General features: G+C 47.7%; 6 protein-coding genes and 1 non-coding gene across 7 annotated transcripts; 4 read left to right on the top strand and 3 right to left on the bottom strand.

Moving 5' to 3' along the window:
- Positions 1-326: 326 nt before the first annotated feature.
- Positions 327-1,889, bottom strand: FPRO_06797 (uncharacterized protein; the record flags this gene model as incomplete). The annotated part of the gene is made up of 1 exon (XM_031228249.1): positions 327-1,889. The coding sequence occupies one exon, from the start codon at positions 1,887-1,889 to the stop codon at positions 327-329; it is 1,563 nt and encodes a 520-aa protein (XP_031078605.1).
- Positions 1,890-2,512: 623 nt separating this feature from the next.
- Positions 2,513-3,535, bottom strand: FPRO_06798 (uncharacterized protein; the record flags this gene model as incomplete). The annotated part of the gene is made up of 1 exon (XM_031228248.1): positions 2,513-3,535. One exon carries the CDS (start codon positions 3,533-3,535, stop codon positions 2,513-2,515), a length of 1,023 nt encoding a protein of 340 aa, XP_031078604.1.
- Positions 3,536-3,940: 405 nt separating this feature from the next.
- Positions 3,941-5,354, bottom strand: FPRO_06799 (uncharacterized protein; the record flags this gene model as incomplete). Its single annotated transcript, XM_031228247.1, has 4 exons — positions 3,941-4,272; positions 4,321-4,742; positions 4,788-4,978; positions 5,022-5,354. 4 exons carry the CDS (start codon positions 5,352-5,354, stop codon positions 3,941-3,943), a joined length of 1,278 nt encoding a protein of 425 aa, XP_031078603.1.
- A 1,401-nt stretch (positions 5,355-6,755) lies between these two features.
- On the top strand, positions 6,756-7,493 carry FPRO_06800 (uncharacterized protein; the record flags this gene model as incomplete). Its single annotated transcript, XM_031228246.1, has 2 exons — positions 6,756-6,775; positions 6,965-7,493. 2 exons carry the CDS (start codon positions 6,756-6,758, stop codon positions 7,491-7,493), a joined length of 549 nt encoding a protein of 182 aa, XP_031078602.1.
- Positions 7,494-9,371: 1,878 nt separating this feature from the next.
- Positions 9,372-10,855, top strand: FPRO_06801 (uncharacterized protein; the record flags this gene model as incomplete). Its single annotated transcript, XM_031228245.1, has 2 exons — positions 9,372-9,981; positions 10,035-10,855. 2 exons carry the CDS (start codon positions 9,372-9,374, stop codon positions 10,853-10,855), a joined length of 1,431 nt encoding a protein of 476 aa, XP_031078601.1.
- Positions 10,856-11,058: 203 nt separating this feature from the next.
- tRNA lies at positions 11,059-11,140 on the top strand. Its single transcript has one exon. It is a non-coding gene; the product is annotated as a tRNA-Ser (tRNA).
- An 854-nt stretch (positions 11,141-11,994) lies between these two features.
- On the top strand, positions 11,995-13,821 carry FPRO_06802 (uncharacterized protein; the record flags this gene model as incomplete). The annotated part of the gene is made up of 1 exon (XM_031228244.1): positions 11,995-13,821. One exon carries the CDS (start codon positions 11,995-11,997, stop codon positions 13,819-13,821), a length of 1,827 nt encoding a protein of 608 aa, XP_031078600.1.
- Positions 13,822-13,996: the final 175 nt, after the last annotated feature.

Raw genomic sequence — 13,996 nt, 5'->3', positions numbered from 1 at the left:
CAAGAAAACTTAGGACTTGAAAAGAGGATGTCAGAATAAACTTAGTGAAGAGCTCCCTAACCTTAGGCTAGATTTACCTAAATAATGCTATCGCTTAGAGTCAAGGATATGAGTTTCCTTTCCTCCTGGAGTATTAATTAAAGGAGTGAAAGATCAAAACACCATGAGGCGCGTCAACAGGAGGGGGGAGGACTTTATAGCCGGACGTGTCAGGAAAACAACACGATGTCACGTGGATGTTATCGTTCCTTATCAATAAGCGAATCCTCCTCCTCTGGTCTTCGCATTCTTCATCTGTAATACTAAACTACATTATTGGTGGCAACTTAAGATCGAGTTCTCCTCCTAATTCTCAACGTCGCTTTCATAGGAGGGATTCTATTTTGTGCGATCCAAGTGTTTCGCGGTCGCTCAGTCAAGTGCTCAATGTCGTAATACAATAAAATGTGAGCGAGCAACATCTTGATCTCGTTACTCGCAAAGAACCTCCCTGGACATGCGTTCCGACCGAGTCCCCACGCCAAGAAATCCTGCGTCGCGGTCGGCAACGCGTTACGCGCACTCTTCACGTATTCATCTGCCTCATTTTGTCGCGCATCGTAGAAGCGAAGTGGTTTATAAGCCTTGGGTTCAGGGTAGATCTCACTGTCCTGCAGCACCGAATACCCTGGGACAGCTATTCTTAGACCTTTGGAGACGTGCGTACCCGATGGAAAAGTCACGCCTTTTTCTGCTACGACGGTGCGAGAAACCCCAATTGAGACAATGGAGTTCTTGCGCTGGCTTTCGCGAATTGCCGAGTCGACCTTTTCAAGCTGAGCGACAGCGCGTTTGTTCCACTTGCCATCGTGTTGTTTCAGTACGCTCTCTACTTCGTCGCGAAGTTCAAGAATAAGATCGGGAGACGATGAAGCAATGTCAAGAAGAGCATGGGTAACTGCAAATGTCGTAGTGTGAATGGATGCGAAATTCAGTAGCAGAACACGTTGAGCCAGCGCGCTGACCTGCCAGTTCTTCGGGTTACCGATCTCCTTGGCCTGCTCAATCAACCACTGCAAGTAATCGTTCCGATCGGACTTCACGTGTTCGTCTTGCGAGTCGTATTCTTCCAGGCGGGCCTTGATCTCCGGCTCAAGCATTTTCTCGAACTCGCGCGTGTGAATCCTGTTGGATCGGGTTATGAGAGGAGCAACTAGCGGCTTAACGAAGCTAGGGAATAGCTTCATCATCATTGACGACAGTGGAATATCCTGGGCGAACGCGATGCCCAGCTTCAGCATCTCTTCATTTCGGCAAAGTGGAAGACCAAGGAACGCTCGGTTAGTGATCCCACTGAGCATCTTTTGCGCCGATTCCATTATGCAGATTTCGGACCAGTCTGTGCTATTGCCCAAGTGCTTGCTGACACAGTGATCGATCTCTTCAGCAAGATCTGGGATGAGATTTCCAACCTCTTTAGTAAGAGTGGTAGTGACCAGTTCCAGATGGATAGGGTCATGCGTGAGGGATGGATCCATGGTAGTGTAGTCCGTCTGTAAATCTTGCTGTGCTGATTCATGCAAGCTGAGCATATCGGTAGGCTGCTCACTGGCGAACTTTGTATCTGATCGTGGAAGATAAATGATGTTTCCACCGTCGATCAAGGGGAAAATGGCAGCCTGGTTTCTATACTGGATGTACGCCGAGTTGAGCGTGGCCTTGACGTTGAGCGAATTGCGAATCTTGGCTTGTAAAATGGGAAACCAGTCGCCTTTGCGTGCTCCGATGATTGGTAGGTCAGGCAAGTTGGACGGCTTCAGGAAAAGCTGATACATGATGTATGATGTCAAAAGCACGAGCGGCGCAGCAATGGCTGGCCGCGATACCAACTCCAGCACTGAATATGCCATGGCGATTGAGAGTCGATATCGAGGTTTTACTAGTAAAAAGTGAACTTGAGCGACCGAGCGACTTCAGACTTTATAGCTCCAGGAGATCAGCAACGTACGAATACGACAGGGTAAAGTGTCGGTATAAGCTCATTCTAACTGGCTGGTTCGCATCAACGAAATGCGAACCAGGTGTAGTGCTTGAACTAATCGGTGACAAGTGCTGACGATGAGGGTATTCCGCTAAACCTGGCCAAGCTAGTTCTGTAAGATCGCTAGTGGAGAGTGCCACCACTACCACGACTGTGCCTGAGAGATGCAACCCTCTCCTCAAGAGGCAAGAAAATATCAGAGCTTGATATAGAGAGTTAAAATAAACTCGGTGACAAAAAGCTTAGGTAACTTAGCATAAACTTAGGATACTTTTTGCTAATTCTTGGATACCTTTTGCCGAGAAACTAGGTCCTGAGGATTCTTTCCTCTCCTACCATCTTGAGCATCTCCATCATCATGCGCTTGCGAACTTAAAACACTATCCACGATATGTTCCAATTTATCATCTTGATTCAGGTGCTGGGAAATCAGTTTGCCTGTTCGTCAGTACCTAACTGTGCTGGCACGGATGAGATAACTACAGTGTCTGTTCAATGTTTAATGTCAAAAACTGCCTTGACACCAAGATGATCAGTGATCCACGGCTTCTCAAAGCCAAGCGACAGCAGATCCTTTCGAACATCCTCCTCCGACTCCTCCGGCTCAACGTCAGCACCAAACCTCTCGAACTCTAACAGCTCAAGCGCATCACCACAAAAAAACACCTTATCCATGCGCGAGCAGCCAAATTGGTGCCGCAGTTGTGGTAGGGCCTGTTGTCCCCACGTATACCCTTGGTTATCATCCCTGCCATCGCCTTCTGTGCCCCCGAGTTTGAGATATGCGTCTTCGAGCTTGTTGTCTGTGTGGAGAGTCCTGTCGAATGGTTGGATAGCGTTGAAGTCTCCAGTCACGACAGCGCCGGAGATGTTGTCGGCATGCATGTGTGAAGCAATTTGCTGCATCTGGGCTGGGCGGCGTGGAGGTTCCAGAGCAAGTGATTCGAGGTGGGTGTTGCAAACTCGAAGCTTCTGACCAGATGCTCCTACTTCGACAAAGAGGGCATCGCGCTCCATCTGAGTCGCTGAATAATGCACTCGAAAGCAGGACAGGACATCAAGTCGGCGATCGACCAGCGTCGTTGTACCATAAGCACCCGAAGCCCAGTTGGCAGTATCAACATCTGTCCGGTAAAATCCGTCCCTAATCCAATTTATTTCGCCAATGAGATCTAAATCAGATGGTACGCATTCTTGAATGTTGATGACAACCGCTGTCCCGTCGTCAGACCGATGCTGGCGACTCAGCTCTTCAAGATGCCTCAGCGCTGAGTTCATTCGGCTGTCGCCATGAGGGAGCATGAAATCGATGTTCCAACTGTAAATAGCTAGCTTTGTGGCTTTTGCTCTGTTTGGTGACTGCTCGGATGCTTGAAATGGCTGCCATCCATCCGCGTTGCTGCTCCATCTGTACACAGGCTGTTTCCAGGGCTGGTCGGGCCGCCACGAAAGCGAGGAGGCTGGTTTCCTCAGCGCGATGGCATTTTCCATCTGCTTCTGTATGATTGCCTGCATTTTGAGTAGAGATCGTCTCATAGGAGAGTCAAAGACTGAAATCTCCCGTTAGTGCCGACCAAATGAAATGAAATGAAGTCTGTTCATAAATAAAACGTGGATTGATCATGAATGGTGTCGGATCCGCTCGGAGCGGGGTATCTCGGCATCTGACATAAGATCCGAGGCCGCAATGAGTTTATTCTGCCAGCAACCAATAGCTCAGCAAAATGTAGATAGTACTAAACTATGAAGAAAAAAGAAGTTCGTCTTAAACTTTGGACATTAAAGATAATACGTCACTGGCTGTCAGTAGCGCAATCTGCCACAGAGATGAGGCATAGACGAATGCAGGAACAAGATATAATGATGCAATCTACTGGAATACAACAAGAGGCAGAGAAGCCAGTTGACTGATATATATGACTACAGGTCAAGCTCAAAATCCCATACTTGCAACTTGCGATCAGGAAACCCACCCGCTTGTCTCACAAACACGCTCAAAATTCCCGATTCATGAAGTCTTGTCTTATCAAAAAGCGGCTCGGTCGAGGTGTTCGGGATCTCAGCCAGACTCTTCCAGTCCTTGAAGTCTTTTGAAGCAGTAGCGACGTAAATACCAGTCGATTGCTTCACTGGATCAGGGAGAATACCGAACAAGTACTCTCCGCTCGCGTCGCCTGCAAGTTTGCCTCTTGGGTCGTACAAGTCAGGCCCGTTGAGGCCAGCGGGGCTGATCGCATTCTTGGTCCATGTTCCTTATAAATCTTTAGCGACGCTGATTGAAGGGATATTGAGAGGCTTACCGTCAGTCTTTCGGAGATAGTGCTGGTACTGGTGCTCACCAGACAACAGGTCCCTCATCAGAATATGAAATCGGCCTTTGGTGTCGATGAGCTGTCCCTCCTGGTTTACCATGCGACTGTTCTGGGGAACATCCCAGATCAAATTGCTGTCATCAGATGTTGAAATGGGTTTTGACAACTTCGTACCATTCGTGTTGAACCATGTTTTACCATCGTCGTTCGAGTAGGCAAAATAAACACCGTGATTGGTATCAGCATTCGGCGTTTCTCTGACGGTCCACGAAGTATACAGCTTTCCGTCCAGGTAATCTAGTCCGTTGATGTACGCATTGTTGTCGTCCCCTTGGATGTACATTCCGTAGGCTTGCCACTTCCCAGTGGATGCGCTGTAGCGGTGGATGTAGCTGTCGCCTGATCCAGATCTACAGCTGTCAGTTCGCGCTCGAAGATACAACGACAGTACTCACTGTCCAATTCGAAACTCTAGTAAAAGGTCACCATTACTTAGAGGCTGGAATCGCGGATACGTCAGTGGCGAGTAAGGTCCTTGAGACCCGACAAGTTCATGGACGACAGGACCGAAGAGATTTGAAGTCCATTCTGAGGGAACATCCTTTGCGATACCGTTTTTTGAGATGCAGTAATTAATAGGAACATCCTTTGAGAGTCAGAAATAATTCCCAGCGTTGGTTTCAACTTACGTGATGATCAAAGCTGAGGTGAATCTTTCCATCCCCAGAGATGCCCATAGAGATCATGTTATGACCATCCATCGTCTTCTGGATATAGTCATCGAGACTGAGAAACTCCCAGTCGCCGACACTGGGCGAAAGCTTTCTGCGTCCCACCTTCACGAAATGGTTGAGGTATCCTGCCGGGGCAGTTTCGTAAAAAGTGACATATTGATAGTCTCCATATGTAATGAGAGCATCATCTTGATAACTCACGCCATTGAGTCGTTGGGAGCCTTGAACATCGGTGCCAATAGTCCACTGTTTGGTGGACTTACCCGTGATGGCTGAAACAGCCGACATCAGGCTTGTAAATGCGAATGCAATCCTATACAGATGCATTGTGAGTGAAAAGGTCCAAATTGAGAGGTGAGGATAATCCAGTGACGGAAACGGAACTTCAAGGCATGCTATATATAAACACTGCAGATCTTACCGATTTTACTGTCACACGAATGTATCTCAGATGTTCACCTGAGTGTTCTTGGCGAACTGGCTCGGACAGGAACTGAATCGGTCTTGAAAACCCTTGTTCGCCAAGATATTGTTCACAGCCGCTCCTTTTCAATTGGGGAGGATACAACCCCGCGTGCAACCCCGCGTCGTCAATTCTCCCGAGATTGTGGGGAGGAGGCTTGGCTTTGATATCACCAGGGACTTGAATAACGGCACTTCTGACCTTCCCAATCATCACTAGGCACGGCTCGTATTTCAATGAAATTGGACATCCACGATAATAACGTGGCCCGGTTTCTCACTTGCCTCTTATTGGCTAGAAAAGTTTCATTTGATGATCGGGTTTTTGGTCGGGCTCAGATAGCCCGACATCCCGATACACGCTATCCATGTTGTGAACCAATGTTTCTCACTCAAATTTTTCGTCATGGGTTTATTGATTGAAGATACTTTTATATCTCGGGTTATTGTTGTACGAGACAGATTGTCACCGATCACATGACTCACTCGCAGCCACTGGAGTTTGAAGCCTCAATTTACTTGGTGGCGTGGACCGCATGACGAGTCTCAAAGTTTGTAAACGGAATAATAATCACGGGCAATAAGTAAATTCTTAAATGACCAAGAGCGATCCCAGTACACATCCTCATTCCGAAAGCGAATTGGAGTTATGTTGGACTTTGAATAAATTTCCATCTTATACCTACGGGGATGTGGCCCCACGCAGAGAACATGTTCTCCATGTTTCCCTCCTTCTCAAGATATCATGTTTCATGTCTCCTTTGAAAGGCTCAGTTGCATCACCAGATGATCATATATCTCATCTTCCTAGTCTTTTTACTCAAGAACAGGCAGCCATTGTAACATACGCAAGCCTGGAGGCACATATACGTCCTGCTCTCACTGCCCGTAGATCGCAACTAATGGTCATTGATTTTGATATCACTAACTCACTTTTCGTGGCTTTTAAAGCCATAACGCATGACATACGGCGTCAATCTTGATTTGTGGACTTGGTCCAAGTTCACGGAGGGGCACGCGCGTACTCTGGAAGCCTTAGACAGAAGCCTACTTAAGGGGCTACACGCTACCCGTGACGAGTAGATGTTTCTTGGCCTTAGCCATCGAAAAATCTTTTTTTCAATTTCCTACTCTTTACATCATCGTGGACCTCTAGGTCAACGAACTTCGGAAAGACAACCAACAGCACGGACCAAATAACCTCAAGCGTTGTCTTCCTCCTCGATCATGTCAGAACAAGAATCTGAGTAAGTATTCGCCGTTCTTTTTATTTGCTGCACTGTATCTTGCAGAATCTTGGCCACAAAAGAAAAAATCACCACGGGGGCGGACTGTACTTGGATTTGCAGAAATCGCATTAGCGGGTTCTTGTTCAGACCCTACTCCATTTTTACAGCCTGTATTGTGAGCGAGGCTAATGAAGACCGTTCAAGTAGAGACTCCCCCACCTCTGAGAAGCATCTCTTCCTTGTCTTCCTTAGAAAGGACCTTAGAGATGTCTCGGCTGTAGAGTTTATTAGATACACTACCCAGTGTAACAGCTTCCCCCCTTGGGAAGATGCCACTGAAGATTTAAAGTCCAACATCATCGAAGCGACGCCTAAGCAAGCAGAAAAGATCAGGAGTCACCGCGATATTGTACGGATAACGCCAATCGAAGCAACAAGTTTAGAAGACGGCTTAGAACCAGAGGAAGATTCACCCAAGGCGCCTTACGTCGTTCGTGCTACAAATCTCAGGGACAAAGACGCTTGCCGTGTTACGCATGCTTCACTCAAAGACATTTTCCAAGATCAGTTGCAACCTCAGGAATTTGGACGTCATAGCATCGGCCTTTGGAACGTCAACTCAACGAGTGATCAGGTGCCGCTGGCTGCAAAGATCCAGGGCGTCAGATCTATTGTTCCTCTAGATCAGTATCTTCTCAAGATTCAGAAACGTCTGCAACGAGGAAGCGAAGGATGATTAGGCCAATAGTAATACACTATCAAAATCGTTGCAAAGCCACAGACAATGCTCTCAAGGACCTCTTTGAGGCCCATGTGGTCACTCGATTACTAGTAGATGGCAGGATATCTCACTGGACGGCAATGCTGTCTTCGGAAGAAGCGAAACAGGCTACAGCTGTTGAAGGGGTGTTTTCAGTCCGCACAGCCGCGGTAGGGAGGAGTGCTCTCGTTCCTGGGCCAAATCCGACGAATTGATGCGACCATAGGTAATAGTCACGCATGGCAAAAACAGACCTGTCGTTCAGCAGGGACACTTTTCGTTACCAAAGCCCGTCGATCGGAGGGGAGCCGGTATATCCGTCGGCAGGAACCAATGATGCCAGTTCGTGTTTCACATGGGATATCAAGTGACCACTTAGTGTCACTCTGTAGACTTTCAAATACATTGAAGAAATTTTGTCAGTCTTGTTATACGTCATTCCATGTCACGATGTCCTTAAAGAAGGTGTCTCACTTGCCCAACGGCAAATTACATGGAATAACTTTTTAAACCATTCTCACAAAGTATATCTTCATTGGTGCTTTGCACTAGACTCTCGACACGAGCCTGCCACTGTTGTGACGACAGAGGAAAGAAAATAAAAAGGCTTCTAGAAGTCGACACGAGAATACAAGACATTTTGCGCTAGAAGAAATACAGGTAACTGTTGCAAGTGAAGGTACGAAGTCCCGGCTTGGAACTGCCGATGTATCATTTGGCCTTGTATGGACTTGTACGATGGTACATCATGGAGATGATGAATGACTCTTTGTGGCAAGCTCCATTGACATAGCACCTATCGGCAATATGATCCCTATAAAACTTTATGTGAGATTCTGTGCCATTCGTTCCTATCGCCTAGAACCTCGACCCGTCTCCCTAGCAATAGTAGTCCAAGCATAGATTGAGAAGCTTACTAATTGCCTTTGTTTAATCTGGCCAAGCTACTGTATATTGTTGGATGCCCCTATGCAGCGTTTGAACTACCGCTTTCTTGGATACCGGGGACAGTCATGAGTGCATGATGCGTGACGCGGCGAGTGGTACCTAACCTTTGGTAGCCAATTTTGGTGGCGTGACCTTGAATTGTTTGGCCGAGAAGTGCCCGATATCGAATTATACTTTGTAGCCTTTGTGCATGAGAGAGCATAAATAACGAGCTCCTTAGCACAAGGTCAGCTGGTGGCCCGTTCCATCCGCTTCACTTATCACTTCCATAACTACCGAGGCGTTACGGATCATCTTGAACTGACTGCAGGCCATGGCAGACGAATCCAGGTAAGACCGCAATATTTGCCAGCCGCTTGTATAATACGTCCGAAGTGCTCCCTTAATTATATCATTTTCCTGATATAACACGAGAAACACAACTTGGCAAACCCCATTCCTTACCATGTTACTACACGTCCTTCTCTTTCCGTGGTTGATTTTGGTACTGTGTTCAGTATCAAATACCGCTGACACAAATAAAACTATTTCTAGTTCTTCCGACCGTGGTGGATTGCTCTAGACTGTATTCCTCCGCCTGAGTCCTGATGCAAACACGAACGTTGATCTCATCCCAAATGCTCTTGCAAGAGAAGATCTTTCTTCCTGGGTAGAAATTGATGAACAGACAATTTCAAAGACGATAAGCGCCACCAGCGGTGAAATTTCAACCATCCGACGACGGCCTGATTTCGAACGTGTTATACGGTAGAGGCTGCAACGTACGAGACTGCAATATTGCAGCAACAAGAATACCTGGAAAGGTCAGGATACATAATTCTACCGAATGATCCTGGGAACCAAGGACAATGCAAAACGACGAATAGTTCCCTTGACCTACTATTTGGAACCGATATTGAGGCACAGATGATAGGTCAGAGGAGTATTTATATGTGGAAGGCTTACTTATCCAGAGACCAAATATCGCAAGTTGAGAGCCTCGACGGTGTCAAGTCCGTGCAGCCCAACCTCCACAATCTGAACCGTAGATACGTGGCAGGCCGGTACTACATCGATCCTCTTGACCGCGAAAATCAAGAGCAGTGTGCTGAGACAGGCGCCTCTCTCGCGAAATTGCTTGGAGAACATAACTGTGATCCATACAATAGCGTTTCAGATGGCAAATTAAGCAAATGGACAGCCGATTTGTCCAACGAACAAGTAGACTGGGAGGAAGATGATAATTTGCCAGACTTCACAGAGCTTTTCCAAAAGCTATTCGCCATGGATGTTCCGCTAGTTTGTATATCAGGGAACATCGAGGAAGGTTTTGAAGAACCTGAGGTAGATGAGTATCCCCCATTGATGGAAGGGCCTGACTTGCCATTGATCGTGGTGGGCTCGGTGGATTCTACGGGGAATCGGTCCGAGTTTTCAAAAGGTGGACCTCATGTAACTCTACATGCAGTTGGTGATCCCATCGAGTGCTTGCCAAGAGATAGCAAGGACCCAGTTGAACGAGCAGGAACATCATATGGTATGCCATCGACATCACAAAAAGTTTCCTAAAACTAACACAAGCCTCCACAGCCGCGCCACAAGTCGCCGGCGAGATCGCCAATCTTCTCTCGTACGAGAAAGTCCCCTTTGATACCAGCGATGGGAACCTTGTGAAGAATGTTAAAACCTACCTTCAGTCGGATGCAGCCAGTTGGGAGCGTTACCCCGGCATTCGCGTTCTTTGGAATGGCGTGCGGGAGGAGAATAACCCGAGAGAAACCGTTAAGTGCAACGGCCATGAAACCGATAGGTACGTTGAGCAGGAAGAAGTCAAGCATCTGATCGAAGATGAATTCTGCCCTGAGGTCGGTAGTTCGCGTGGTCTTCGCCGACTAGGTTCCGCGCTTTCACGGACATACAACATTGATACACCGAACAAGGCCACACTGTCTGTGAGTCTGGATCAAGGGCACAGCGTAACTGACTGTGTCAAATACCTCATGATGACTATGTATAACTGTTACCGCGTCGACAATGACCCCTCCGATTATAAAGGTGGTGGCCAAACTATCGTTGGTGACGCTACCTATGAAGTATACCCTGGTTCTCTGCGCTCGCCGTCTAGGTATGGCAAGCAGGCTGGTTGCGACAGCACGTACAAGTTCACCTTCAATGAGTATTGGGTATGGGGCCACGGCTGGGCAAGTTCAGACCATGGCGAGGCTCTCAAAGAAGAAATCAAAGGCTGCGCACTACTGCCTGACACATGGAAATTCACCTATGGCATCGGAGAAGATGGCCGTGAGTGGACTGCCAGGTTTCGTACCGGGGTTTTTCAGAAAAGCTGTGTTAGTAATGCAGTTGGAAAGGCATCGGGCATTGGCGACTTTGGGTGTGCAGGATCTGGTTAGTGAATTCTCGATGTAGCTAAGAACAGCGCCTACCTCGAATCTCGCGTCTTACCTCGTGTTTCAGGTTTGGATTGTTTACGGAGACACAATGAACTTGTTGATAGTACAGTAACCTTTGCGGGTGAATTGTTTTCCTTCTAGACAATCTTGATGAAGTTATCATATTGCGGTTTTACTGCAATCTTTCTCATCCAATCATCTAAGGCGCAGTGGCAGAGTGGTCTAATGCGATAGACTAGAAATCTATTCTCCTCGGAGGCGTCTGTTCGAATCAGGCCTGCGTCGATTGGTTTATCTTTTGCTTGACAATGGCATTTTAGCACATTGTTCTTTTTTGCCTCTTGTTCAATTGACTGACTACCTTTTCTATGGAAGTCAAGAATGAGTAAGCAGTTCGGCATTTTTCGTGACGTCAAAGAACTAGCTCAATCTTCCAATGTAAAGCATGGGTCATTTGCGGGGTATCGCGGGGTCCGGGGATGATACTCACTTCGAATGTCCAAGGTTGTAATGCGGTAAATGCAGCAGGGCTTTCGCGTATTTTCGAACGATGATCCCGGATAAATAGCAGAGCAGTCAAGGGGAGGCAAGAAAGCTTAGGACCTTTATCCTAAGTGATGAAAAGACTTTAGGCAAGTTTAGTATATTTTAGGAGAACTTTGAACCAGTTTGATCTTCTACTGCTAATTTAATTGACTGGTCGATTTGAAGCAATCTACTTCTCGCCACTAGGTGAGATAGGTCTCGGCCTATCGGTAAAAATAACACATTACCTCTAATTAAACGTCGGATATTTATCCCTCCTGTAGTCACTACAACGTGACTCGTTAAGCCGCTTTAGCGCCCAAGATTGCCAGGGCACGATATCCGCACGAATCTCCTGCATGCCGATCGTTGGTTATAGACACTGTATCACGGCCCGTTTCGGCCCAGCTGCACAATTCCTGCCCGTGAACATCAACGTTGCAGTATACGAGGTTGCAATGAGATTGTTGATCCTGTGTTTTGCCTATGCACATGAAATGTTTATAGATAAATGATAGATATAAAAGAGCCCTTTGTGAACACTCGGAAGCTTGTAGTCTCTCGATACCGTACATCGCAGCCACCATCTGTAGATGATACTTGACATCGGCATAATGACTTTATCTACCAAGTTAACCGCAATTGCAGCTGCTGCGGGCAGTCTCTTTCCCATCAACGCTGCTGCTCAAGCTTCAGGCCCATACGAAGCAACATGGGAGTCCACCGACAAACACAACGCCTCACCCGAATGGTTTCGCGATGCCAAGTTCGGCGTTTACTGGCACTGGGGAGCCTTTACAACCCCTCAGTACGCCAGCGAGTGGTATCCACGCAACATGTATGAGCCAGGCTCAGACCAACGCAAACATCATACCGAGACTTATGGGCCCCCCGAGGAATGGGGCTACGCAAATTTCATCAATGGTGCTGATGATCTCAAAGGAAACTTTGTTCAGTTCAAGCCAGTTCTTAGCTCCAAGGGTGGCGAGTTTGATCCCGAGGCTATCATCAAAGCTGTCAAGGCTTCGGGTGCAAAGTTCGCTGGCCCGGTCGGCGAGCATCACGATGGCTACTCCATGTGGGATAGCAAGGTCAATGAGTGGAACTCGGTAAAGCGAGGTCCCAAGCTAGACTTGGTCAAGCTATGGGCTGATCTCGTTCGCAAGAATGGTATGAAGCTCGTGGTGGCCATGCATCAAGCCTACAACTACAACGGCTTCTATGAATGGGCACCAAAGACCAACGACACGAGCTTGAAGAAACTACTAGGGCAGCTCTCACGCGAGGAATCAGACCAGCTATGGTTTGGCAAGCATAGAGAGATGCTGGACCACGTGCAGCCTGACATCATCTGGAACGACTTCTCACTCGACAGTCCTGGCTACTGTGCTGATTTCGATGGCCCGTGTGCTGTTGCTGAAAAGAAACGGTTGGAGTTTCTCGCATACTACTTCAATCGCGCTGTTGAGTGGAACAAAGAGGTCGTCACGACCCATAAGCATTTTGACGTGGGATTCCGTGACACGTCCACCGTCAGTGATTATGAGCGTGGTGGGCCAGCTAACATCACGCGTCCCTATTGGCTGACTGATGACGCGATCAGTGCTTCAAGCTGGAGCTACACAGTCGGCATCAAGTACTACTCCTCCAAGGCCATGGTCCACTCGCTGCTTGACCGCATCAGCAAGAATGGCAACATGCTCCTCAACATTTCGCCCACTGCTGTCGGTGTTTTGCCTGACGAGCAGCTCAAGGTCTTGCAGGATATTGGAGACTTCCTTGGTCGTTACGGAGAGTCTGTCTTCAGCACTCGCGCTTGGGATATTTACGGCGAAGGCCCTAACCAAGTCACTGGTGGTTCTTTCACGGCACCTTTACAGGGCAACAGCAGCGATATTCGTTTCACTCGCAACAAAGATGCCAGCGTTCTCTATGCTACGGTTCTTGGCTGGCCCGACGATAAACACGTCTCTATCGCCAGTCTTGGCTCTAATGCCTTGGTTGATCTCAAAAGCCTGAAGTCTATAGAGCTTCTCGGCGACAAGACTGGCGAATACAAGCAGGTCTCGGATTGGAAGCAGACCAAGGATGCTCTAGAGATTTCGCTGCCAGCCCAACCAGCCGAGTCACTCGCGTATGTCCTCAAGTTGACCTTCGATGGTGGAATCCCTGTCCCCCAGCCCAAGATTGGTGCGTCCGTGTTCTCTGCTACTAGTGCGACTGGTCGGGGAGTCAGCCTTGGACTCGGTGACTTTAACGAAGAATTCTTGACCGAGGCTGGACTGAAGCCTGATGCTATTCGTTTCATTCGTGTTTCTTCAGGTACCAAGCTAACTGTATACTCTGCGGGCGATTTGTCCGGTGATAGTAAGGAGCTCGATGCAGGCGAACACAAGGTTGAGGAAGGGTCTGTGGGATCCATCACGATCTCCAAGGCTTAGGAGAATAGCTAAGACTTGACAGTACATAACTAAAAAAACAAGCATTCGTATAACGATTTCCTATAAATTGAACCTCTTGTTTTATACTGCACGCTGGTGAAGGCTAAACTATGGATTGATATCATCAAGGCTTGCTCCTATACATACGAGAGGAGCCTACATATCCATTCACAAC

This window comes from Fusarium proliferatum (genome assembly GCF_900067095.1).
Source record: "Fusarium proliferatum ET1 genome assembly, contig: FPRO_scaffold003, whole genome shotgun sequence".
NCBI classification, from domain to species: Eukaryota; Fungi; Ascomycota; class Sordariomycetes; order Hypocreales; family Nectriaceae; genus Fusarium; species Fusarium proliferatum.
Note: the sequence above shows the minus strand (reverse complement) of the source record. Positions and strands in the feature narration are given on the sequence as shown.